Genomic DNA, 26,943 nt, shown 5'->3' on the forward strand with positions numbered 1-26,943 from the left:
GCAGCGTGTGAACACTGGAGTGCAGCAGCAGTGCCTGTCAGGTAGTCCTCCTCATTAGCAGTAAGTGAAACAGACATGCTAAGGCTGCGCGGTGTAGCATTCAGCTTCAGTCTGTCCACGCTGCAGGACGCAGCCAAGACCTGCCAGTGTGAAAGCGTCTCTTCACTCCCCGGACTGAAAAGAAAACGGGGGACTCTTGTTAGCAAATGAAACTTTTCCTCCCTCTCGTGTGGAGAAGTTTTTCGTGCAGACGTTCATGGTGTCATCTGGTTGCGACACTTTAACAGAGCGAGAGAAAAGTTTTGCAGTTCGAGGCTGATGTGGGAGGAAACTCTGGGAGCTTTTATTCGTCCTCTGTCAGCAGTTTCAGCTTGAAACCGAGCTGCGTGCGTGGGTTCAATGAGCTATCTGCACGCAGGAAAATGGAATCTAAATGACACATATATCAGATTTCACTAAAGGAAGTTCATTGTGCAGAGGGAGACGACTGTACAGCATTTTATTCTGGTTTTTTTCTACACTTCTCAAACACACCAGGTGCCTGATGTGCAAGTCGTTTGAATAATCGCAGAAGTAAAAACAATCCAGAGCATCATCAGCTCACTGATTGGTCCTTTAACAGGAACTCACCACAGACTTCAGGTCGCTTTCTGCATTGCTAATGTTGTGCATGACAACCCCTCACAGCTGCAGAAAGAACTCCAGGTTTGCCTTGTTAGATATTTACAACATTAAATATGAAAGTGAAGGTTGCTAAAGGGTTTTATAAGCATCAACAACAGAACTGCGTGTCAGCAGCCTCAGCGGCGGTCGCTCTCTTGGATCTCCTCAGACACCTTTGTCTCAGCCGTGCAGGATTTCACCGAGGTGCCGTGTGGCTGAAAAGTTTGCAGCACACATATTAAAACTATATTTCATCTGCAGCACACACCTGTCCGGCTGTCGAGACATTTGTCAGCTGCTCACGGTACAGCGATCTTTTAATCTGGTGCTCAATCTTACAGCGGTGTGGTGGCGGCAAACATGCCCTTTCGTGCATATGTGCTGCATTAGTAATAGAGACGAATGCTGGTGCAGACCTGGAGGTGACAAACGTCCAGCTAACCTGCAGATTTATTTTAGTGCACACAGCTAAAGCTTTCTTTTTCTAACTCCTTAAACATTCCAGTGAATGGACACAAAGTGTGTTCACTGAGTTTGCATACTGACTGTTCTCCATATCAGGTGCCGCTGCGGCGCTCTGCAGAACATTGTGCAGCTTCAAGCGTTCGTACGATTAGCATATGTGTTTGGCTAATTGTGTTTTGCTCATTCTGTATAATTAAGGCATCTTGTTAATTCAATGTAAATGGCTGCTTTTGTAAGCTTTACATCTTCATTATGTCTTCATTACTTTTCATATCTGTCTGTAATGAGGCTGCTCGTCAGGTCGTCCTTCAGCAGCTCTCAGGAAGGAGAAGCTCACAGGTGTACTGGACCTAAATCACATTCTTAATGTCTCTCTGTTTATGTTGGAATCACATCAGGAGACAAGTTCAATATCTCAGATCATTTTAGAGCCCATGATGTCACACATGCAATGTGCTGCAGGGACTTTAATCTCCCGCTGACTTTTTGACTCCATAAAATCTCAGCTAGGTGTAAAAGAACAAAGCATCTAATATCTGCAGCTCCGGAAAGTCCTGTAAAAACCTTTAAACGTACAATATGCACGAAAATATCTGAATGAATACAAAATGGATTAAAACTGTGTCCATGTGAAATATTTCCAAGGCCAGAGGAATCCTTCATTTCCAGTCGTGTCCGCCATGACAGACACGTCATGTTTATTGTTGCCGTTCTGTTGTTGGATGAGCTGCTATGATCAAATGGTGGGAATTACAAACTGACTTTAGGACTAATTGAATCCACGACACCAAATCCAGGTCTTCAAGAGTCCAGAGATCTGTGAACAGGTCGTTTGCTTGTCACAGTCACACGGCTGTCTGAATATTTTGGAGTCTTCCTCGTGTTTCTCTCGCTGTGGTATGAGCCGAGGTGACACTCGGCCTGCAGCTCTCGGGTTTAATGTGAACTCCACTCGGAGCTGGGAGCTACAGACATTTATTTTGGAGATGTCAGGCAGGGTGCAGCGAGGAAAACTGATGTATCATGCCAGGGGGGAAAAGGTCAGGCCTTCAAACAGGCACACAGACGGGGACTCCTCATAGCTGAAGGGGCTTCCAGCAGGTCACGACCCTGCAGCTTTACCTGTTAAACTGTGATTAAAGAAGAGGGGGAAGTGATTCACACCTGCTGCTGAGCTGTGATTTAACCAAAGCAGGGCTGTAATCTGCAGGAAATATGCTTTGCATTTGAAGTAGAAAAGGCACACTGAATGAAAAATATCTTGAAGGCTAACTTAATGAAATGTGTTATCTCAAGTAAGCAGCCTTCCCCTTCAAACTAACACAAACAACTTTCTGGGAGTGATTATTCTAAATTCTTCCGGAGAGCGAGAATCTAATTAGTCAAATTTCCCGAGTGCTTAGCGAGTGAAATGACAACCTGCAAACTCTCGACCTTCTCTTAAACTTTAACGTGCCGTCGTTGAATAAACAGATGGTGATTCTTTGTGGTGTTTCAGCTGGCTCAGAGTCGTTGTGTTCCTCACTCATCGAGTTTTTCCATGAAGAGAAACTCGACCACGAGGGATTGTTAAATGGATAAGAAGCCTTCTGTCTCATTTCTCTTGCTCTCCTTCCTGAGGTGTAGAAGACATAAAAAACAAGAAGTAATCATCCTGCTATTCTGGGTTTATGAAGTGGAAGTGGGAATTTTAAAAATAGTTAAACTAATCTCACTTTTTGTCATTACCTCCTAATTTCCACATACTGTGGTCTTCAGCTCTGCACACTACGCCTGCAGCCAATAAATGTGTTTCCACAGCCGGCGCTGCCGTCCGTCTCCTGAGCGCATCAGCAGCTCCACGACGTTCTGCTCCGTTTCAAATACGCTTCAACCAAGCTCGCTGCAAGCACGCGACCAGCTGTACAGATCAGACGGGAAGTCAAACGAGGAAACGAACAGACCGTCCGGTTAGTTCCAAAATAAAACACTCCTGATCGTATAATCCCTCACTTTATCAACACGATGTCAAAACAGCCACCGACTGAACGAGAACTCATCCTCAGAGAGACGAAGCAACATTTGGGTTGCACGTTTCTTGTCTTGACTCTTGCTCATGGTCTTGTTGTTGACATCTTGTCCTGCTCCTGTGTGTGTGTGTGTGTGTGTGTGTGTGTGTGTGTGTGTGTGTGTGTGTGTGTGTGTATACCAGATGCTGAATCTGAACACATCCATTTGGACGCCTCACTTCCTCTGCATAGAATCGTTTTCTGCTTTGTTAACATTTTCTGCAATCAAGGATTGAAATGATTCGGGGTGTAGATGCAGCAGAATTCTTCTTCTTCTTCTTGCATCGACTTTTTGTGTCTTTCACTAAAATGCACGAGGCAGCTGTTCTGTGCTTCCTCAATCCTTTTTTCCCCCGGCTGTAATGAAAAGTTTAACATGGCACTGAAATGTGGAGTTGGAGGAACATGCACTTCCAATCCGGGAGTAAAGAGAATCGGTAATATTGCAGAAAGCAGATGTGCTTTTTCTTGACTGAGTGGAGATGACAGAATTAAAAAGCTAAGTCACTTTCACTGATGGTAATTTCACAGTCCGGGGATTTCTGAGAGCTTGTTCAATTAGCTCGGGGCACGTTGGACATGTGCAAGATCTATTGGGTAGCAGCTGCCAGCAATCCAGCTCTTTTAACCTTTATCTGCACAGGAGTGGTACAAGAAGGGGATAATGTAAGCTAGTTTGCAGCAGCAGGCTGCTTCACATCGCTACGCTCACGACTGGGCTCTGCTTGGTCGAGCCAAAGTGTTTTGCTTCTCAGAGGAGAGCATCAGCATCCAGAACAGCGTTTTAAAATCTGCCATTGTGGTGCCATACTTCCACATCTTATTTTAAAATGTTTAAAATTAGCCATGCGTGTGTTTATTCCTTTTCAAACAAATTCCCAGACAGTACATGCCAAAGGGAAACAATCCAATTTTACCTGTGCATGTCCGCTAAAGAGATTATGCATCATGGAGTCTCAAACGGCGCTCCCGTCCGCTGAGACGCTCTGTAGAGCTCGTTGCTGAAGAGAAGAAGAAAGCTTCACAGGCATGTTCCCTGCGCTGTGAATGTCTCTCTGACTCTGTCCCACACTCATCACACAGCTGTCTGTTGACGCCTGCTGGCTTGCCTCATTTTTAAAATATACAGAGTGATGACACCGCTGTCGTGCACGTGGGCTGCTGAGCCTCGAACAAAGAGCGCTTGTGATGCGTTTTATTTTCTTTGCATGTTTTAGGCGGTGTGATTCTTCAAGCTCGCCCCTCACGCCGCATGTTGTTTTTGTCGGGACTTGAAAACCCCTGTGGCTTACGAGCATCTGTTTCCATGGATATGATATGAGCGGGAAGCAGGAGTCAGCATCGCTTTAGGAATCCTTTCACATTCAAGTCATTTAAAAAGACAGCCAGAGGACGGCGGCGTCCCACGTGCTCGCCAACGGGCCCGACGAGACCCTGCAGAAGAACCTGCCGTCCCTCAGATACCAAGTGATGCAGGGGATTTAAATGTTTCTATAATTGTGTTGCAGCAGCTCCAGTGTGGAAGATAATGACAAAATCTAAATAAATCTCACCATTCTTAGAAACACTTCAGGCCCGCCGGATAATCACGACAGGGATCAGAAAGAGCCTGCTGCAGTTTATCAGCTCTTCATCCGTGTCTTCCTGCAGCTCACAGATGGAGCTTTGTGACATCATGATGTCGGAACACTTTCCTGCACATCTCCCATTTTGCCAAAGAGATATCTGCCGAGTGCCGGCAGGGATCGTCTTTAAATGTGACACGGCTCGTGTCTTTCGTCAGGGTCACGCTGAAGCGTAATTAAAATGTTCAGGTGCTGGAATCCATCAAAGGGTTAACCCAAAAAGTAATGATCGATCTGGAACTGGGTTTATTGCACAGTGATGAACACATTCGGTGTTTATCTGTTAACATTTCCAGATTGTTTGCTGCCTAAAAAAAGATTTCCCAGCACCTGTACTCATCTGCGCCGTTGTGCAGCAAAGCTTCTGACGATAATATTTAAGCTTGACGAGAGACGACAGGAGAAATAATGATATATTTCCTTCTGCCTTCTGAAGCTCTGCTCAAGTTTTTCTTTCCTTATTTAGGCACCTCGTAAAAACATCTCAAAGGACACAAGTGAAACTCTGTTCAGAGCACTTTGGGTGTTCAACCTGTTTTCTAGGGATTTCCTTTTTTTCTCGAGGTATTGCAAATCTACAAAGCAGCTGACAATGCAGATGAAATTAAAGTCGATCACCCGGAGCCTGAGGCTGCAGCAACAGTTGAAGGATCTCCCTGTGGTACAGCAGCCACGTCCTATGACTGAAATATTTCATTATATTCCTCAACACTTGTTCCACTGGGTCCCTTATATACACAGTGTGTGTGTGTGTGTGTGTGTGTGTGTGTGTGTGTGTGTGTGTGTGTAAGATGTTGGAGATGAGCAGGTTCATTTGGAGGGAGCTCAGGTGGAGAACCTCTGGAGACGCTCACAAGACGCCTTTGAAGATACTTCTGCTCATTTCCTTTGTATCACTTCTGGGAGTGTGTGTGTGTGTGTGTGTGTGTGTGTGTGTGTGTGTGTGTGTGTTTGCACCCTCGATGCATGAATCAATAGTCAATGAGAGGTTTTAATGATGTGGATGTTATCGCAGCCAACTGTGAAGCCATTTTTAATGCAGGTGTTTTTAAAGCGGTGTAGAAAGAGAGCTGATGACGCTCTCTTCCTCTGTGATCAGTCAGCCAATCAGAGAGCTGCTCTCTTCCTCTGTGATCAGTCAGCCAATCAGAGAGCTGCTCTCTTCCTCTGTGATCAGTCAGCCAATCAGAGAGCTGCTCTCTTCCTCTGTGATCAGTCAGCCAATCAGAGAGCTGCTCTCTTCCTGTGTGATCATGAAGGAAACCTGCTGTGTTGAAGCTTCTCTGACAACAATGCAGCAGCCAGTATGTCCTCCTTCTAACTTTAGATTCTGCTCCTGAATGCTCTGGATCTGATTGGACCAGAGAAGGTAGGCGGGGCTTTGAAGGCCGTTTTGGACGCCCCTGGGTTTGCCAGATATGAGAGCAGTTATCAGGTGAACAGGTGTTGCAGCGATGGAAGCGGGCAGTGGAACTGCTTCAGATAGAAGTGATTGTACCCGAGCTAAAAAGCCTCTGCATGTTTCTAATAAGCTCCAGCAGCAGAAAGCTGCTCAAACTAGGATCAATGTTGGAGATGAAACATGGAGAGAGGTTAGAACGCAGAAAGCTTTACAGACCCATGCAGAGCTGGCTAAACACTGAAGCTACAGTGCCCACCACATGCAGAGCTGGCTAAACACTGAAGCTACAGTGTCCACCACATGCAGAGCTGGCTAAACACTGAAGCTACAGTGTCTCTACATGCAGAGCTGGCTAAACACTGAAGCTACAGTGTCTCTACATGCAGAGCTGGCTAAACACTGAAGCTACAGGGGCTGATACGTAGAAAGACGATCGGCAGAGGGTTTGTGTTGTGGCACGATAAATCATACGCTGAAAAAAGATGCATTGAATGAAGGACTGTCGTTGGTTTTAGATTGATAATTGATCAGTTTTCTGTTGCTCTCTCCGTTACATTCATTCCCAAGTGAGCTTCAGATTATTTCAGTTTATCTGATACCAACAATTCTCCTCCTCTTGCACGCTGATGGACAGATGGACTCACAGATGTATACACTTGCAGCCAGACTGTGTGTGTGTGTGTGTGTGTGTGTGTGTGTGTGTGTGTGTGTGTGTGTGTGTGTGTGTGTGTGTGTGTGTGTGTGTGTGTGTGTGTGTGTGTGTGTGTGTGTGTGTGTGTGTGTGTGTGTGTGACACTGAGTGATATAGATGACAAACTGGACTGAAGCGTTCATTGTGAGCTGATGAAGTTGCTGTCAGCTCCGTCCTCTTTCACACTCTGACAGTCCAACAGGAAACTGTTGACTTGGCTGGCGGTCCATCTGCATGCTTCCTCCCTGCACACTGAAGCACTTTGAAAACTTAACCTCCATTATTCCCTGTACTCCTGCTGCTCTGTAAGAGATGCCTGTGAATGTAGGACCTCTAAGTGTTTTAGATTCATTGGGTGTAGGTAGTAAATAATGGTATAATCTTGAATCCCATCGATGGACGAAATCTGCCTCTGATGATTCCTGTGCAGCGTTCATGTCTGCAACGCAACTACCTTCCTTCCCCGTCTTCGTAATATTCTTCAATCATGGCCGTTCATTCATTCAGCGGCCGTGGGTTCGACTCTGACCTCTGCCCTTTGCTGCATGTCACCCCCCCCCCCCTCAAAAAGATCTTTAAAATGTTTTTTGAATGGAGCTGGGATCATTTTAGATGTGTTTCAGGTCGTCTGGAATCTAAACACTGATTGGCTCAGATTGGAGCAGATGTGAAATATTGAAGATCGAGAACAGATTGTTGGTTTCACTTTCATGCAGATATGAGTGAGCTCCTTCGCCAGCTCTGACTCTGTCATTATTACGACTTTGAGTTCCAATAAATGGATGCCATGACAGACGACTCTCCATGCCCCATTGATCTGGTCGATTTCATTTAAGGTTAACAATCGTCCCATTCACGCCCCCCTTATTGCAGCACTTGGAGAGAGAGAGGCTGGACGAGTGCAGAGGGCTTCATTCGTCTCGTCTGGCTTCTGCTGCTTGATTAATGTGGCCCTTCATCTCAGATCGGGTATCTACCAAGAATTCTGATGAGACAATCAGATTTCCATGGCAACATTATTCCTACGGCACAATGACTGAATGCACTTTTGGTAGGGCCTATTGTTTTAATGATGGATTGCACGCTGCAGCTGGGGAAAATGGAATACATTAGAGATCAAGTTTTAATAAGATCACTGAAGTTTTGCAAGCTCATCTTTTCCACAGGCATGATTGAAGATGAAGACGTACACCTGCAGTCTTTGTTTGATGTCATGTTTACTATAAGCCATGAAAACTGAAGAAAGAAAGGAACTAGTGATGAAGGTAACCTCAGAAGGCCACTTGTAATGTTGAGCTGAGCACCTTTACCGGGGTTGGGCTGGTCGAACGACAGCTGACTTGATGGATAACCCAACTGGACCGTTTCACCACCAGCTTTTTACACACTAAACCAGAAGTAGAGAAGAGTGCGTAACAGACTCACATTTGAATGGACGTGTTTGGGATGATGATGTTGCTCTGTGTCAGATGGAGGGAACCTGACTGTGCTGTGTCCTCTCAGCATCATGGTTTGCTTCTTCCTCTGGCGTGGAGGTGAAGAAAGAACTCGAGGTGCAGCTGAAAGATTTAGAAGCAATGCGTCCTCGAAATGTCTGAAGTGTAAAAACAGAAGCCGTGTAACCACCTGCACGTTTTGACAGATGACGCATTTAACCGTGTGGTTAGCAGGAGAAATGACGTGCACACTTTGAGACACAGGCTCGGGGGAGTTTATACCGTTTTGCTGTGAATTGTAGTGTTCTGAACCTTGGGGAGGCTGTTATGTATCTGGGCACCTCTGACATCATCCATCATGCATGCTGCCTGAGGAGCACAGAGACACCAGTGTCACTCCTCTATCTCATCAAAACAGCTGATAAAGTAAGCTCTCAGTCTGATTCTAACAAAAACTAAGACAAACTAAACGATGCATCTCTGCGTGTTTGCTCAGAGAAACAGAAATCTATCCACACGTCATGTGTTATGATGACGGAGAGTGCGCAACTTAAAGAGTGAAAAGAGAAAATGTTTTTATCAGTACAGCCAGCTGTGTCCCTCTGCTGAAACAGTGACAGCCCGGGGAGCAGCAGCTGGCAGGAGAAGCGTCTTCAGCTGGTGATTTCACTGATAAGCACACCTTTCATGACGAGAGGGAGGATTAATCAGGGGAATCGTTCGCGGGTTCATTAGTTTGCATGCACCGCCTGATGTCTCACATCGTTCTGTGGGCTTTTGGAGGGCAGATTATTGATGCCCATCGCACACTGGACGACTTTCAAATCTTGGATGTAACATTAAGACAATACAAATCAGTGTGTTTAAAAAACACAAACATCAGTTGTTAGCGACAGGTGAGGCTCATAACCAGGATACTTCAGAAGCACTTCCTGAGTAAGCGTATGCATGGGAATGTATTGTAACGACCTTGCAGCTTTGTGTTTTCATGTTCTGTTAATAGATGCATGCGGGTAAAGGCAGGCATGAAAGTGGATGAGACAGAAAGGGGGCGTGTGAGCATGTGACGTGTGTGGGAGAGCGTCGGATGAAGTGAAGCCTGAATGAGCACGCCTGTAGTTCTGGTTCTGTGCAGCTGTGTTTGGCGTGGTTACAGCCGACAGTCGCCTGTGATTCTGTGGGTTCATTAAAGCGACAGAACAGGGACAACGCCTCCTCTTTCCTCCGTCCAGCCTGACGTTACACATATACGCTGTGAGTCGTCTGCCCAGTTATTCTAATCTATTTGTGCTTCTGAGAAACATGAGTGGGATAAAGATTAAATATCAATGTTCCAAGAATAGAGTCTTAGGGAACACCACACATTCAGACGGTGCAGCTCTGGATGTGGTTCAAAGTCTTCTCCATTAAAGAGCTCATAAATCCAAACTCTGAAGAAAGGGATCAACAAGAAGAAGCAGCAGGTATCAGACTGAGGAGTGACAACAGCATGTGTGTGTGTGTGTGTGTGTGTGTGTGTGTGTGTGTGTGTGTGTGTAAGGGTGTGTGTGTGTTGATAGATTCTCGCCCAATTAATTCTGCCCATCCATTAATTTGGTTTTTCAATTAAACAAGGTAAATTGATCAGAGTTTAATAAAAGTTCCCTGTGCACCCGGGGAAAGCATTTTATAAATGGCTCCTTGTTTTCGATTCAGAACAAATAGAAATTGAGAATGGGACCAGTTCCAATTCCCCGTTCACCTAATCAAAGCTTGGGAAATGAGGTGTGGAAATGGGACATTTTAAATACGAAGACAGGCCGCCTCTTGCAATAGTGCAAAAAGTTTTTTTTTTAATTTTTTTTTTTTAGCACGGCCGCAATAATTTCCACTGGGAAATAAATAGCCGTCATGTCTGTCGGAGACTCCTGAAACAGACTCAACGATACAGGTTTGATTTAAATTAAATGAGGTAGAAAAAGAAAATAACACTGAAAATGATTCATTTCGATCTGATCATTTAACCCCCCCCCCTCCTTTGTGTAGCATGGATAGAGACACACTGAGTGATCCCATCAGGATAGAAACATGTCCTCATAGGTCAAAGGTGACCTCTCAGAACAGCTTTATATATATATATTGACACTCCTGTCTAATGGGACACAAACCACGTCAGCAAATTGTCACCAGCTGCGCTCCCAGGAGGGGGGAAACATTTAGATTTTTCCTCCTGTTTATCACCTCTCTGTATATCCTGTTTTTGTTCCCTTGAGTAAAACGTCATTAAGGTGAGAAGCTGTCATTTGGAAATACATAAATAGACTCTGCTGCCACAGACAGCCGAGGACAGCGTGGCCCCCCCTTGTTGCTTTTTGACCTTACGTCGAGCGCTCATGGTTGTCCGGCTCTAATGGAGGCATCATGTCTGCCATCTGTCAGACATCCTGTGAGCTGTGATGTTGCATGCGGCTGGAGAGCTAGGTTGGTGTAATGAGCCAGAAAAGCAGTGACAGAGGAGAAGCCATGTGGAGGAATCTTGCATCAATCTCTGTCGACAACAGGTTACCTGGTGACCTTCACGGACCCAAACCATGAAACTCAACTTTCAAAGAACACCGAGCCCAGGATGGGATCATATCTTTATGTCAACGTGAAAACAAAAGAGTCCGAAAAAAATTTAAAAAAAAACAAAGATCCCTTCCACCTTGAATTTTCCCCGTTCCCAATATGCCCAACACTTTGTGACACCCCTCCCAGGTCTACACTCCCCCTGACGACCACGCTCAGTGGAATTGAGTAAGCTCTCTTCCTCTCGTCACTTCCTGTCCGGCCCTGTGTGTCCAATCAGACTTGAAGCTGTTTGTTTGCACTTCCTGATGTTGTTTCCTCATCTCTATGATGGCCCACTTTTTCCACTTTAACACGTGAAATAACAGCCAGGAAAAAGCGTTGATATCTAACAAGTCATACTAAATGAATCACAACAGTTAAATCCTCATTTCATAAAGTTACCAGGAAGTGGATCCAGGTGTCTTCACATGACCTAACGGGGCTTTTGTCCTGTTGTGACATTTGTTTGAGGTTCATAATCTTTCTTTAAGATCGTCAGAGTGACGACACAGGAGACTTTCAAACAGTTTCAGTCTTCATGAAACGTATTGGAAGGGTCTTATGTTGTCAAATGTAAAAAGATGAATGGAGGAATTAATGGATGGTCCTTCTTCAAGTTTCACTCTGTTATGAGGATGTTCATGTATTTAGGTGTCTGCAGGGTCACGTAGCTTTACACATGAAACGTGTTTTTAATGTAGAAACGATCATTAAAAGGAAAAACCTTGTAAACAGCTGCCTGTCATGGATCTTTAATCAGATTGTAATGGTTTGGTTTTGTTTTAGTTTTCATTCTTTGTTTGTTTCCTAGTGTTGATTGTTTCCCTTGTGTCCTTTAATGTTTCCTAGTCTTGTGTTTACTTCAGTCTTTAGTGTGTTTCTCTGTGTCCTCCTGTGTTACCTGTAAGTTTCCTTCCTGTGTTTTAAGTCTAGTCTTTAGTGTTTCCTGTTTTATTTTGTAGTATCTGGTTTAGGCGGTGTTGTCCTCTGTGTTCTGGTCTTGTGTTTCCCGCCTGTGTGATTTCCCTGATTGTCCTCACCTGTCTGATTAGTCTCACCTGTGTCTCATTACCTCATGCCTACTTAGTCTCAGTCTTTGTTACCCTCTGTGTCGGTTCATTGTCTTCTGTCTCCTGAACCCTGCAGATCGATTATTTGAATGTTCTCTGTTCCTCGTTTTTTGGATTTAGTTTTGAACATGTTTTTCTGTTTCTGCCTTTTTAGTTAAAATAAATAAATGTTGTTTCTCTGCCCTTGGCTCCGCCTCCCTGTGATTCTGCCCTCGTCGTGACACAAATTCAATCAAAACCAAAAAAATATAAAATATGTTCAACTGGTTCAATCAGGCTCATGGAACTATAAACAAGAAGAACTATAAACTGAGCATTTAATGTGTCAATCTTTTGTTGATTAAACCCTTCTATATTTTGTTATAGCTCCGTACAGTACACAGAGAAACCTCAACCAGATCCCTCCCACACTCACATTTGACCCCTGTGAGCTGTCTGACCTCTCTCTTTGTGCATGGCCTTGCCTGGAGGCAGGAACACACACACACACACACACACACACACACACACACACACACACACACACACACACACACACACACACACACACACACTGAGCAGCACTCTGCGTGCAGCTCAGAGCAGGGAGCGAGATGATAGGAGGCTGCATAATTATCCCTGAAGGCGCTCTTTGCTGCAGAGTCTTTGGGTTATTTTGGGAGGTAGGTCATAATCTGCTGATGCTGCTGCGAGGCTTTCTTACTTAGCGTCATGTGTTTAAAGAGTACCAACTCTTCTTTACCGTCCTCTTCACTGCAAAGCATGCAAACAGGTTTCATACATACACACCTCTACCTCTTTCTTTCCACACACACACACACCTCCTCACGTGATAATCACGACATATAGCTTAAAGGAAGAATGTGCGACTTTTCAGTCCAGTAGATGTCGCCCTTAGGCTCCAGCATGAAACCTAAACAAAGTGCTGATTGGCCACACTCATGTAGCTAAAGGAGCTGGAGATCGGACGTTTCAGGTTTAGCGACGACTGATTGTGCCACTGAGCCACAGTCATGAAATAGTACTTCCTGTTTCGACGCACCCATGCGTCTCCACAGAGTGACAGCGTACCTGCAGGGGAAGTGGAATGCTTTTGTCCAGACAGATAAGAAATAAATAAACTACATGTAATGAAGCTCCTGCAGGCGTCTGACCTTGACCTCTGACATTTTACCAGTTCATACTCTCCACGTCCGAGTGGACTTAAGAGCCAACTCTACCTCCAGACATTACGAACACATCATGTTCTCAAGACTGGAATGTGAATGTAGATAAAAATCATTTCACACAGTTTGCATCCCTGCATCTGGATCACAGAGACGGACAGATGTGAGGGCAGGCTGTCCTGAATGTTCTTGAAATCGTCAGGGCTACGTATGTGTGAAAATGAGACGTCTTTGTGGGTGAAAAGTCTGTGGCATTGTGGGAAAATTCATCTCTAATATCACATCTCTGAACCGGGAAGCATCCATAAATCTCTGGCTGAAAAACCAGAAGCTTCTCCTCATTCATTATTTAGCAGCTCTCTCCTCCCTCGCAGCGTCCTTACGAGTTTAGCAAAACTGGCAGGCTGTGTTTACGTTCAGCGCCGGTCTATTATTTATGCAGGATAAACGTGAGCATGAGTGAGACGGCGTGTGTGGGCGGGTATTGTCGACACATTGCAGAGTCCATGTACAGTGTTGTTCTCTGATTAGAAAGTGTCAGCGTGTATTCATTTTTATTTAGCTATTTTCATTGTTGGCATTCGTTGTGTACAGACGAGTAAGACTTTGATCGTACATGTACATCGTACTGTGCACGTGACATAAACACTTTGACTCGTATGTGAGAGTGTGCTTGGACTTTATTCCAGATGGACGCAGCTTCTTGGGTTTATTTACTAATGAAGACCAATGGATGCCTCCTGGGACTCCAGTCTACAATTGACTCGCCTTTCTGTTTGAATTTCAAGGCCCATGCAGCTCGGATCAAACTTTTAAGACTGCAGCTCTGCACGGAGAAACTCATCCTCTGCTCCTATCACGTCTCTTTCAAGCTTTTCTTTTCCTGAAACGTAGCAGTTCCTCCTCCTCGTCCTGTGAAGCCTGACTGAACACAGACAGCCGACAGACAGCTTGATGTAACACTGATTCTTGTAAGGGGGAGAGTACCTGTGAGGTATAAAAATACTCCCTGAGATGGTATGACTGCAGCTCTCCACCTGGCACAGAACTAGATGAATTCAATTATGCTTTACTTTGAGATCATGTCGGAACAGATACGGATCCCAGAAGGCCCAAAGCCTTCAGGGCTTCACCCACACTCTGCAACCCGCACCAGGCCTCAGCACACTTCACTCTCAAAGTCCAGTTCTCTGAGTGCTCAAGTGGACACTCCAGGAACTGCATTTCTTTACGGCACCAGAGGTTACAGCTTGTTCCAGTCAAACCACAGACGTCCAATCATTGTATAGCTTGTGTGTGGCATCGTTTAGTGATGAAGACATGGACTAAACAAATGGACATGTTGTATGTTTTTATTCTTCTAGTGTTTATAAATGTTTGCAAAGGAAACTTGTTCTGGCTGGTTTGAAGGAGCGTTAGCGCTCTCTCAGGATGAGGACGCACGCGCCCCCCGCAAGTCATTCACCAGCGCATGTCTTCACAGCTGCTGTGCTGCAGTCACAGAGGGACATTCATGCAGCTGGTGACTCTACAAATAGTTTAATTCTGAGAAACACAGAAAACTTTCTTCAAGGACTTGGACAATTTGTTTTCTAGAAGATGATGTATGAGAACTGAGCACAAACTGAGAGCTGGTGTGAAACTTGATCAAGGTTACTCAGAAGGGAAGATGCAATACATCAAAACAGGATGATAGTACAATCCACTTCTGTGTGATTCAGGGTCAGCCTCCTTCTCCTAATAGGACCAATGCAGTGCCTCTAAACTGTGTGGACTGCACATTATACTGCAGCAGCACAACCATCAATATGTTTGCAGATCTGATCAAATTTGGAAATGGAGAAATCTAATCTGTCCCAATATCCCAAAATACCCGAAAGCGAAATATCCGCTAGCATTTTTTGTGGTGCGGCTGCGTCTGCTTTCAAACCGAGAGACAACGAGACAAAGAGGCCGAACTGTCCTGACTCAGGTCCCACCGTACGTCATGCTTTTGGGTCCAGATTAGAGCGGTCTGTAAGTCCAAGGCTGCAGATCTGACAGACTTTACTACGTGTTGAATTGCATTCCCATCAATAAACAATAAACTGTTTTGATTTTAATAGAAACACCCGACAGCGAGGCGGTCTCACCTACAAGGATTGTTCTGCACAGAGCTGCATGGTAGCTGCATCTCGCTGGGTCTTTAATGTTTTTAATGATGGCTTCATGCTCAGCTCTTCTGGAGGTATTTTCTCTCCTATATTTGGGACAAACAGAGACGCCTCACTGTAAATGATGATGATTTCATTCCTGTAGTTTTACCACTTGATGAATGCTGAATGGACTTGAGCTTTTTTCTAGTCTCAAAGTGGTTCTACACATCAGGTCCCATCTCCACACTCACACACTGATGGCAGAGGCTGCTTTAGAAACTCATCCATTCAGACACACGCTGCAGACGAAGCAGTGGGAGCAGCTTGGACATGCGGCTGCAGGAGCTGGGGATCGCACTGGTTAAGGGGCTCTACATACTGATCCACCGCGGCCCCACGATCACCCACATGAAGCGTTTTCACATGAAGTATGTCTCCAGGATTTCTCGTTGTGAGACTGAGACGTGTGACAAACACTGGAACAGAGACGAGGCGTCTGAATGAATGAAGCCCCCCTGCTACACTTTGATTTTGGTGACAATGAATAATTTCATGGGGTAAGTGGCTCGCTGAAGCACACTTAAACAGGACACACACACACACACACACACACACACACACACACATTGACTGAACCAAGTTACAGTAATGAGCTCTCACTGTGCAGCTGAGTCCCTTCCTCACTAAACGTGCCGACAGCTCCTGGAAAAGCAGCCCTGATGTGAAAGCCCATCTTAAATTCATGAGGACTAGTGCTAATATTGAATATTTCAAAGCGTAAAAACAGACGAGGGCTTGTGCTGCGAGCTGTTTGCATATTTGTAAACACTTCAGATTTGTGGAAAGAAAAGCCTCAGCGTGACGGGCGATGAAAAAGCTGTCAGAAATGTGATGTCGATGAGTACGGACATTATTTGGGCTCTTTTTTGGTCTGCTCTGATATGATCACAATAGTCCTTAAAACCCACCGCTCCTCTGACGCAACCTGTTACAAGCTCACACGTACAGCAGTCGTCATTTCCCTTGGGAAATTCAACTTCTATCTTTCAAAGTTTCTTTCCTTCCTAGAGTCGACTCCAGGCCGTTATCGGAGCAGGAACACCGACCTGTTAGCAGAAAGTCAGTCGCTATAAAAGCAAGAACCCGCCTTCATCAGGCCGCGTGACCCCGTCCTCTTTCAGCCAAACTGAATTCAATGTGCAGAGACAAATGTTGGTATTCCATTTGCAGCTCATGTAACTTGGCATTAATGAACAGAACCAATTTCCACCCAAATTAAAATTCATTTGCATGCGACTTAAGAGCATCTGGCGGATACATTTCCATAAGCCAGACAGCGCTCAGGGGCCGCACTTGAGGCGTTACTGTGCTTGTAATAACGGAATTAAATTTTTATTAGAAGCAGCTAATTTCAAGGGAAGAAAATCACTCTGACAAGTCCGAGGGTTTTGGGGACACTGAAGGAGGCGAGGCGCATTAGAGATGCTCCTCACTCTCCACGCTTCTTTATGTGACGGATTCATGCTGCCCAACGTGGACTCTGAAGGTTACTCAGTGTGTGTGTGTGTGTGTGTGTGTGTGTGTGTGTGTGTGTGTGTGTGTGTCAAAAAAACTGCTTCATGAAGGATTAATGAATTTCATGAGCTGTATGAAACTCTCCTAAGTAGGGCATGTTTACAATATGTCTGACGATGAATCATAAATGGAGTTGTTTATTTCTTTTTTCGTCTTCAGACTTTTACACAGCAGATCACAGCGACACACACACACACACACACACTGATGGTAGAGGCTGCTGCAGGGTAAAGAGTCCATCAGTATTAACTCATCCATTCACACACTGATGGTAGAGGCTGCTGCAGAGTAAAGAGTCCATCAGTATGAACTCATCCATTCATACACATTCACACACTGATGGTAGAGGCTGCTGACATGTACAGCTGACATTTTAAAATGTCAGCTGTACATGCATGATAATAAAAATGTTGATCAGTTTGTCAAACTAAACACTGCGGGTATCAATAATTAAGATCTTAACGTTTCCATGGACAAAATAATAAAATTAAGACCAACATCTTCCAGATTGCTGCGTGTCTGTAGCTTCACCATTTTACTTTCACAGCACATTTACTGTTCGGTTCAGTCTCTGTTTGTCGACCTCATTTCCTGCCACAGCAGGCAGCAGTTTCCATCAGACGAGCTCTAATCAAGTTGTTATTTGCTGCATCCCCAGCGACAAATGGCAATACACAACATTAGCAACAAGCTGGTCAAGAAAAGTTAAACATTTTACAGCAGAGGAAGAAACTAGAAACTCGACTCCTCAAAGTAAGGTTTATTTTCAAATGCAAATTAACCCCACACTGTTGATTCTTACTGTAAAGAGAGACGTGTAAAAACTACAAGATATTAAGAAGAACTACAAGATCACAGAGAACTACAAGATCACAGGAAGAACTACAAGGTCACAGGAAGAACTAGAAGATCACAGAGAACTACAAGATCACAAGAAGAACTACAAGATCACAGGAAGAACTAGAAGATCACAGAGAACTACAAGATCACAGAAGAACTACAAGATCACAGACAACTACAAGATCACAAGAAGAACTACAAGATCACAGGAGAACTACAAGATCACAGGAAGAACTACAAGATCACAGAGAAGAACTAGAAGATCACAGGAAGAACTACAAGATCACAGAGAACTACAAGATCACAGAGAAGAACTAGAAGATCACAGGAAGAACTACAAGATCACAGGAAGAACTACAAGATCACAGGAAGAACTACAAGATCACAGAGAACTACAAGATCACAGGAAGAACTACAAGATCACAGAGAACTACAAGATCACAGAGAACTACAAGATCACAGGAAGAACTACAAGATCACAGGAAGAACTACAAGATCACAGAGAACTACAAGATCACAGGAAGAACTACAAGATCACAGAGAACTACAAGATCACAGAGAAGAACTAGAAGATCACAGAGAACTAGAAGATCACAGAGAACTACAAGATCACAGAGAACTACAAGATCACAGAACTACAAGATCACAGAGAACTACAAAATCACAAGAGGAAGAGGACTGTGTCACAGATCATGTGGAAATTAGCAGTGTGACCACAGAGCTGAAAACAACACATACAGAGTTAAACTTCACTCGTTCTTTTAGAAAGCTATGTCTCAGCGGTTTACTTATTTAGGCTGTTTAATATCTGCTGGAAAAGTTGCACATTATAGATGTGAAAAAACTGAATCCACAGCACGTTTCTCTCTCTTTGAATTGTTCGGTTGAACCTGTTGAACCTGCAGCGTAGCATACAGCATATTCTCTTTTCTTCCACTCTTCCTCCCAGATGGTTTGAATGTTTCATAAAATTATAATGTTCTGATTGCCTGAACATTTAGCTCCCGTAGTCCTGTCCAATATTCGGATTTCAATTAAATCCACTCGCATACTTTCTCATCCGAGCATATAAAGAATGAAAATGAGTATAAGCGTTTTTATGATCCGGCGTCTATAGGGGAATCCTAGGAGCTTCTCCTTACATTGTCTGTGAATACTTAAACGAAAGATTAAATTACCATATATTACTATTTTCTTTTTTTTATCCAATGTGTAATTTGCTTCTTATGTTGGTGAAGCGTGAGAACATCTGTGCCTCGAAGACCAGATATGAAACATGTAATAACCTTCAGCGGATGGACGAGAGGATGAGAGCGAGGGCGTGGGTCGAGTGTCATTGTTCGCAGAGACGAGCTTGAGGGGAACCGTTGGAGGGAACTAATCTGTGGATTGATCAAAATTGGTTTCCATGGATACAGGACTTTAAAGATGTCAACCAGGGGGATTCATGTAACTAATACGTCAACGATCCAAAAACTCAAAAATAGTCCAGGAGAACATGTGAGGAGGCGATTCAACAAAACTTAACTTTTTCACCTTCTTTCTGTGCTGATGGATTTCTGTGGCTGCGCGTGATAAAAGCATCACAGGGCCAACTGCGTAGTGTGACTGTTGAAAGGCACTCTGGGAAATGTATGAAAATGACTCGCTGAAGTGGAAGTAAGCGAAGCAGTTTTAGGATGAATGGGTGCACAGAGAGTAAATTACACCACTTGATCACAAAAATAAATGGTGGAGTGCGGAGGATGATGCACAGCGGGCGGAGTCGGTGGATTTTTCTTCGGTTGTCATCGTCCTTTCACAGAAAGCTCTCGAGCATTCAGACGGATGCTTCACATTCAGGACTGAGCTAACAGCACGCTATAAGAGGCCGCCTTTAAACAAGATGCATCTCAATTAAAATGATAAGGCATCTCAGGAGTGCAGAAGGAAATGTTTCCCTTCAAGCTTTCCAGGTTTCCAGCACTTCACGGCGAATCTCCCACTTTGGTCAGTAATGGAGCTCCTTTTTTTAGCGGCTTTGAGATGTTTTGTTAATTTCATGCTTCTGGTTTCAAGTTCTTTTTCTCTTCTGCCCCCTACAGACAGACCTTTTCACACATGCACTCCTGAAAAGTTCTAGAAAATGACAGGCAGGTTGGCCCTGAAATCTTCTTGTTTGCAGCAGAGCACAGAAAGCAGCTTCATGATGTGTACACAGAGACCGGGCTCAAAAAGGATCCTATGCTGGTTGCAGAATGTCGACGTCATTGGCTACTCCTCCTTGCTCTTATTTTTTTACCTGCTGTGTTGACAAAAACTAACTCAGCGGCGTGCAGCCAGGAAAGTGACGAAAGAATGTGAACGATTACAGGAGTTTAAAGCTGATTTAAAGTAAACAGACAGAAAATACTAAAACACCACTTCAGACTCGTTATGTCATGTAAATTCTACTTTACGGCTGACGCTCTTTATAGCCTTCTCTCAGCTCAAGAGTCTTTGAAGAGCAGTTTGGCTCCCGCACACAAGCTTCTGTTGGACGCTCGCCTGGTGAAGGAGACCTGAACAGAATATATAGCATGCTGTATAAATCTGTTCAGAGACGAAGGAGACAGCATGTGTGTGTGTGTGTGTGTGTGTGTGTCACAAACAGCCCGTGAGTACACACACTGCAGTACATAGAGCTGCAGCTTCTGCTCTTCTCTGTCACAACGCTGTTCTTTTTGTGCAGCTCCAGCCCGAGCTTTACTCACCCCGCAGAATGGCTTTATGTAAATAAAACATGAAGTGTTTAACAAAGTCACTGAGCTGCAGACAGACTGCTACAGAGCAACGAGGAGACAGAGAAATATGCCGAGCGGAGGAACCAGGTGTTCTGTGGAAGGAGTGAAGACAACAAGTGGGTGAGGTTTTCAAACAGCTGTCTATCAATCTGCAGCTTTTACAAGTGTCAGGTGTGGGTTTATATATTCTTTTATATCAAGTACACAAAGGAGGATTTAGTGCACACATAATCTGCACAGACAATATTAAACTACGACCTTATATGTCATATGTGCAGCCGTTTTTAAATCCTCGGATGAAGCCAAAGACACCTTTTCAGGTTCCTTCAGATGTCCGTAGTGCTGTGCAGATGAGGCAGGTGTTGATCACGTTCCCTCTTCTTGTCCTGCTGTCAGGGTGCGAGTCAGGGCTTGCATCCACAAACAGCACTGGAAGCGCTCATGACCTCCGTGTCAGAGCGCGTCCCCCCCCTCGGCCTGTCGGCAGATTTTTAATATTCATTACAAGCCGTTCAGGTCTTAGTGTCTGTTCATGGGGGCGTGGCGGGTGAATGGGGCTCATTATCAGGTTAATGAGATATTTCTGACATGAAATCGGACAAATTCACTCTCTTAGATTTGAGTTCTTTGCACTGTGAGTCTGCGGACCTGACCCCAGATAAGTACAAGAAAACAGATCAGCTACAATCAGCACTTTGTAAAGCTGGACTCTAAACCTGCAGCCAGCGGATTATCCAAACACACTCTGAGTTTATAGCTGCGTGTGGACGCTCACATCTTTCCGCTCACGAGAGAGAACGTGCACTTTACGAGGACTCATTCTGTGTTTGCCTTTTCTTACTCAATCTTCCTTTTTGTTCTCTATTTCAAATAAATTAATTTAATGACCCTTAAAGACTAATTTATGATTGAGCCAGCCCTGATTGAAACCTATTTCACACTTAATTGAGTTTGGACTGTTAACCCTGGTGATGAAGGCCTCTGTGTAATAAATGTTTATCACGGACGGCAGGGCAGCAATGTTCATTTATGTTCAACTTAAGACTCAGGCTTCACACGAGGGACCTGGGCCCAGATCCAAGTACGCTTCACCCTAAAGTCCGGTTCATGTGATCCGTGTGAACACAAACATACCGTTCTCAAAACCGTTATTTTGTTACACGGATAGAAATATTGTCTGAAACAGCGTGGAGAAGAGGACAGATGGTTTCCAAACAGTAACCTGTTGAAAGAAGAAGCCGATGCTGAAGTCTAAAATCCTGCAGTTTCTGGAGTGTCCACTAGAGGCTGGCTGCAGTTCCTGGAGTGTCCACTAGAGGCTGGCTGCAGTACCTGGAGTGTCCACTAGAGGCTGGCTGCAGCAGCACAGGAAGTCACATACACACCCATTCAAACAGCCTGTTTTTACAGCAGACATGAACATGTTTACAGCCTGCTTCAAAAAACCAAATAGGTGTGATTAGCTCATGTCTCCATCCACACACACTGTACGGGGGGAATGTTTTGATGACTCAGCAGTTTTGATTGGATGAAGGATCAGAGTTATTCACAATAAGGCGTGTAGCTGAGCTGATTGACAGGTGGGCGCCGTGTAACGGTTTGTCAGGAGGTTTAAAACCCGCCTCAGCTCTCAGCCTGTCGTTAGCTTGACTCAAAGTTAGCCTGAGACAGCATTTCCAGCACGGAGACCGCCACCCATGGGACTCCAGCGCCCCCTGCAGGGACACACGGGGGACTCCAGCGCCCCCTGCAGGGACACACGGGGGACTCCAGCGCCCCCTGCAGGGACACACGGGGGACTCCAGCGCCCCCTGCAGGAACACACGGGGGACTCCAGCGCCCCCTGCAGGGACACACGGGGGACTCCAGCACCCCCTGCAGGGACACACGGGGGACTCCAGCGCCCCCTGCAGGGACACACAGGGGACTCCAGCGCCCCCTGCAGGAACACACGGGGGACTCCAGCGCCCCCTGCAGGGACACACGGGGGACTCCAGCACCCCCTGCAGGGACACACGGGGGACTCCAGCGCCCCCTGCAGGGACACACGGGGGACTCCAGCGCCCCCTGCAGGGACACACAGGGGACTCCAGCGCCCCCTGCAGGGACACACGGGGGACGATGCCCAGCCTCCATTGGAAAATAGGAGGACTAAGCTTTGGAGAAATTCAAAAATGCAAATATAAACTTCCTGTATATGTTATATGTTTAAGATATAAAAGATAAGCCAATCTTATTTTTGAGATATTTTGGAGGCTTGATTTCATTGCCTATTTTCTTCTAAGCTTTTTTCTCCGGCTTGCATCTTGTCTTCCTTTTCAGGCTTTCTGCTGTTCATATTACACATATTCGAGAGGAGTAGGTGCAAATTGCCAGGTCATAACATGATGGAGGTGATTGCGGAGCTGAAATGGAATTTAGATGACAGTGGATCGCTCCTTCTTCGTGCGATCGACCCGACACACTGAGAGTCTGTCAGTAATGGTGAAGATTACTCGCACTCTCTTCTGATTGTCTCTGCATGTTACTTAGAGCTGGAAATGTCAGAGTTTGAATCCCACATCTTGTCAAACAGCACAGCAATAAAGAGCAGGAAGTAAATAAGATAGAAACTATTCTCTTTGATTAGGACATGTGTGCAATCTATTCTCTCCTCAGCGCAGCGCGACTAACAATCAACGTGACGAGTGCGTCCATTATGAGGAACGTCGCTCTGTTGTAGGTTTCATCGATCTTCAAACGCACATGTCAATAATCACATTCATAAAGAAAGTGTTGTCCTGGACCCTCTTTAAGTTTTTGTCTCGATAACAATCTCTGCATGAAATCAGAGGAGGCTGTCATGTTTTACTGTCAGACCAGGCGATTCTCTCACTCAACAGAGCGCGTTAGCTTGTCTTACAAAGTGTAGCTAACGGTGCATAAAAAATATCCACATCTGTGATTGAGATGTTGACCTTTGACCTCTGTCAAAAAAGGGAAAAACTTTATTCAGCGAGCCGTTTCTTGACGAGTGTCTGCGTGTTGAGATTTGAGTCAAAAGCTCCTCAATGCACCACTCTTCTGTTTCGTCCCCCTTCAAAATAAAAGCACCAGATGTTTCGTCGGAGAAACTAAAAATGTGCAGAGCAGAGAATTGAATATTTAACGAATGAAGTGAAAACACGATGTAACACGTTTGAAAGATGAATAATAAAGTGATGACATCATCATAAGGATGGCCCAATCATGTCAAAGCTCTTATTCCCACAACATTCCTATTGTGCACTGTTTCAAATATCTGAACGACTTTTTTAATGAAGTCTTGCTGATTAAAATCCCCCATTACACACCTAATTGAGTTCTGAGTGTTCACCGCGGTGATGAAGGCCTCCATGTAATAAATGTTTATCACGGACTGCAGGGCAGCAATGTTCATTAACGTACAACCTAACAGGACCGGTGTTTGGGAAGATGTCATTTCACTGTTCAAGAGAAATTAATTATTATTGTCTCTGAGAGCAAATTGAAGCGACATCGCTCATCCGCTCAGCGGTCGAAGAAATCGAATAACGCAGATTAAAGAATTCAATTAAAAATATAATGTACAAAAAGAGGAAAGACTGTCTGATCAAGGAGGAGCGGGACAAAGGGCTTCATCCTCAGAGAAAGACTATGACACTACATTAAAACGTGCTGGACAGAGGTGGACCAGGGGCGGCCAGGACCCCCCCCCCCCCCTTAGAATCTGATTCAGCACTGCGGATAACATCCCCAAATCCTGAGCCATGATTGGCTCTGTGCCTCATCAGAGGGAGGATTTAAGTTTGTCATCATTGTTGAAGATGTCGAGTAAAGATGGCGGCCTAGTTTCAGTTGAATATCGTTTTTGAAAGCACGCCTCATGTCCATACAGACATCATCGATGAGACGGCACGCCCACCCAGACTCTCGACCCCTCTAGTTTCCTCACGTCGTCAGTGTTGTAATCTCAGCCGTTCGTATTGCGTGTAATGCAAAGACCTTATTTTCAAGTTAGGCAGGAAGACATTCATGAGCACACAAAGAACGGCCCTGGATTTCAATGTGTTGTTTTTTAAAATGCATATTTTATTGTTGGGATAACCCCGAGCACCAGGAGAAAGCCCGAACAATTCAACAGCTCAGTTGGCTTTTTTCTTGTTGTTCTTCTTCTTCTTCTTCTCTCCCTCTTTGTGTCTCTGATCGGCAGGTTGATGTTGTCTCAGGAATTCATCGTGGTGCTTGAAGAACTTCTGGACCTTTTCCAGCTGTTTCTCGGTGTCGTTCATGTCCACCGCTTCCTCTCCATCTTGATTCTCGCTCGTCAGTTCATACAGGTTGAAGATGGCCATCTTGATTTGTCCCAGAAGAAGTGTTTTCTTCATTGCAGTCTGCTGAATGTGGGTCCACCTCCTCTCCCATGTGACAGCCTCGGAGCGCGCCTTTGCCAGCTCCAGCTGGAGATGGTACATCTCGTTGTTCTTCTCCAGGCGAACCAGGTGGTGCTGGTCCTTCAGCACTGCCAGAGCCTTTTTCCTCTCCTCCACCTGCTGAGCCGACTCCTTGTCCTTCTGATGCAGCTGCTCTTTAAAGTGGAGCAGACTCTCCAAGTGGCTGGTCAGCTGCGGTACGTCCTCGAACTTTAACGTCATTCCCACAACTCGCTCCATGTATTTAGCGTACTCTGCATCTCTCTCCACTTGGCGTATCATTTCTGCTTTCTTATCCTTCAGTCGGGCGTACTCCTCTCGCAGCCTCTTCACCTCCTCCCTCTTCTGAAGCTCCTCCTCGCTCTCCCTTTGTGCTCTGTCCCTGGCTTTGTGAACCTCCTCCTCCTTGGCCAGCAGTTCATCGTAAGCGCTCAACGATCTCGATCTGACGATCTCCTCCTCCAACTCTTTTGTGTGCTTGTTCAGGTTTTCAATCTTGATTTGGCTCTCCTCCAGCTCGACTTTAAGGTTTTCATTTTCTCGTTGTTTTTTGTATAGATCGAGGAGGGACTCGGCCCTGTCAAAGTAGATGCAACCTGGAACTGTGATGCACTCCCCTGCAGGCAAGCACTGTAACTCCTTCTCCACATCAAAGATAGAGCTCATGGCTGCTGTTCACTGAGAGACAACACATGCACACTGAACTGTCCTTCTCTCACTTTTAATTACATATTTGAAAACAAACACGTACGAATCGCGTGGACACGTTGTCATAGCAACCAAGTTTGAAACCCAAATATTCTCCCTCAGAGTCGCTGTGATTTGCTGTTTACGTGCAAGCTAAGCCTGATTGTTTTTTTTTTATTTGGACCTGTTAAGGAAAAAAAAAAAAAAAGAAACGCTTCAATTTAATATTTTCTGATCAAAATGTCAGGATTGACCTGTGATCAGTTTGTTTGTTCTTTTAGTTGTGATTTCCTGTTTTGTACTCGTTTCTTATTTCTCTGTCTCTGCTTTTTCCAACTTTACTCTGAAGTATTTCCTGTTTTATTTTGTAGTTCTTGTTTCTTTTTTCTCTTTGTCCTGTATGCGCTTGTTACGTTTACCATCTTGAGTTCTCTGTTTTTAGTGTTTCTTGTTTTATTTTGTAGTTTTTGTCTTCGTCTGGTGTCCCTCCCTCCCTCTCGATCGCCCTGGTTGTCTTCCCCTATCTGTGTCTGATTATCTTGGTGTTCCTTCAATCTTCTCTTCTTCCTGTTAGCCTCAGCCTTCCACTTCTCTGAAGCAGCTTTTAGGTATTCTACCTTGTCAGTCAAAGGTTGTAAATTTCTCCGCTCGTGAGATGAATAAAGGATTATCTTATCTTAAAGGGCAGAGCGTCCCAAAAGTTCTTTGCTTCCACGCTGAGACCAAACGAGGAATAAAAAGTTGGAGCAGGTCCTGCATTGGCAGCCGCCGTTTGTTTGTCTGACCTTGATGGCATCAGACATCCAATATCTGCAGACTCAGACTCCCAGTGGATTCACCACTCAGGTTGATGACTCACTCCATCAATAAGAGAAAAGTGAAAGTGGCAAATGATCTATGGAGCTCCGCAGCTGCTGCCCTTTGTGGAGGAATGTCGGCTGGAGGATGAGTTAGTTTGACCCCCGCTTCATCATACTTCCAATAAGAAACACTCTGAGTGGGCTTCCTGTCACTGACGAAGAGATGATGTTTCAGAAACTCACTTTTAGCTTTTCTGATTCATTTCAGTTCAACGTTTTTAACAACCTCATCCAGAAAGTTAAAATGGCGTTTTCTTTCTTAACAGTACAGCTTTTAAAAGTCTCAAACAAACGTTTATAACCCTGAGTGAGTACAGCAGCAGACGCCACCTGGAGCGCGAGGCAGCTGATCCAAGCGCTCCAGTTAAAAATCTTTCAACTTTTCAGAAAGCGGCGCTCTTCCCAAGATGTCTGATATTCCTCAGAGTTTTCAGAGTAAAACATGCAGTAAAAAGTAGCGTCGGTCAAACAGCAGCCGTGCAACTCTTCTCTTCTCTGC

At 44.9% G+C, this 26,943-nt stretch overlaps 1 protein-coding gene across 1 annotated transcript; it reads right to left on the bottom strand.

Annotated features, from left to right (window-relative positions):
• Nucleotides 1–800: 800 nt before the first annotated feature.
• Nucleotides 801–25,563, bottom strand: LOC306831235 (coiled-coil domain-containing protein 42 homolog; the record flags this gene model as incomplete). Its single annotated transcript, XM_079355193.1, has 2 exons — nucleotides 801–878; nucleotides 24,727–25,563. The coding sequence occupies 2 exons, from the start codon at nucleotides 25,561–25,563 to the stop codon at nucleotides 801–803; spliced, it is 915 nt and encodes a 304-aa protein (XP_079211319.1).
• Between the last annotated feature and the right edge of the window lie 1,380 nt (nucleotides 25,564–26,943).

The sequence above is a fragment of the Symphodus melops genome, assembly GCF_947650265.1.
Source record: "Symphodus melops genome assembly, chromosome: 11".
NCBI lineage: Eukaryota > Metazoa > Chordata > Actinopteri > Labriformes > Labridae > Symphodus > Symphodus melops.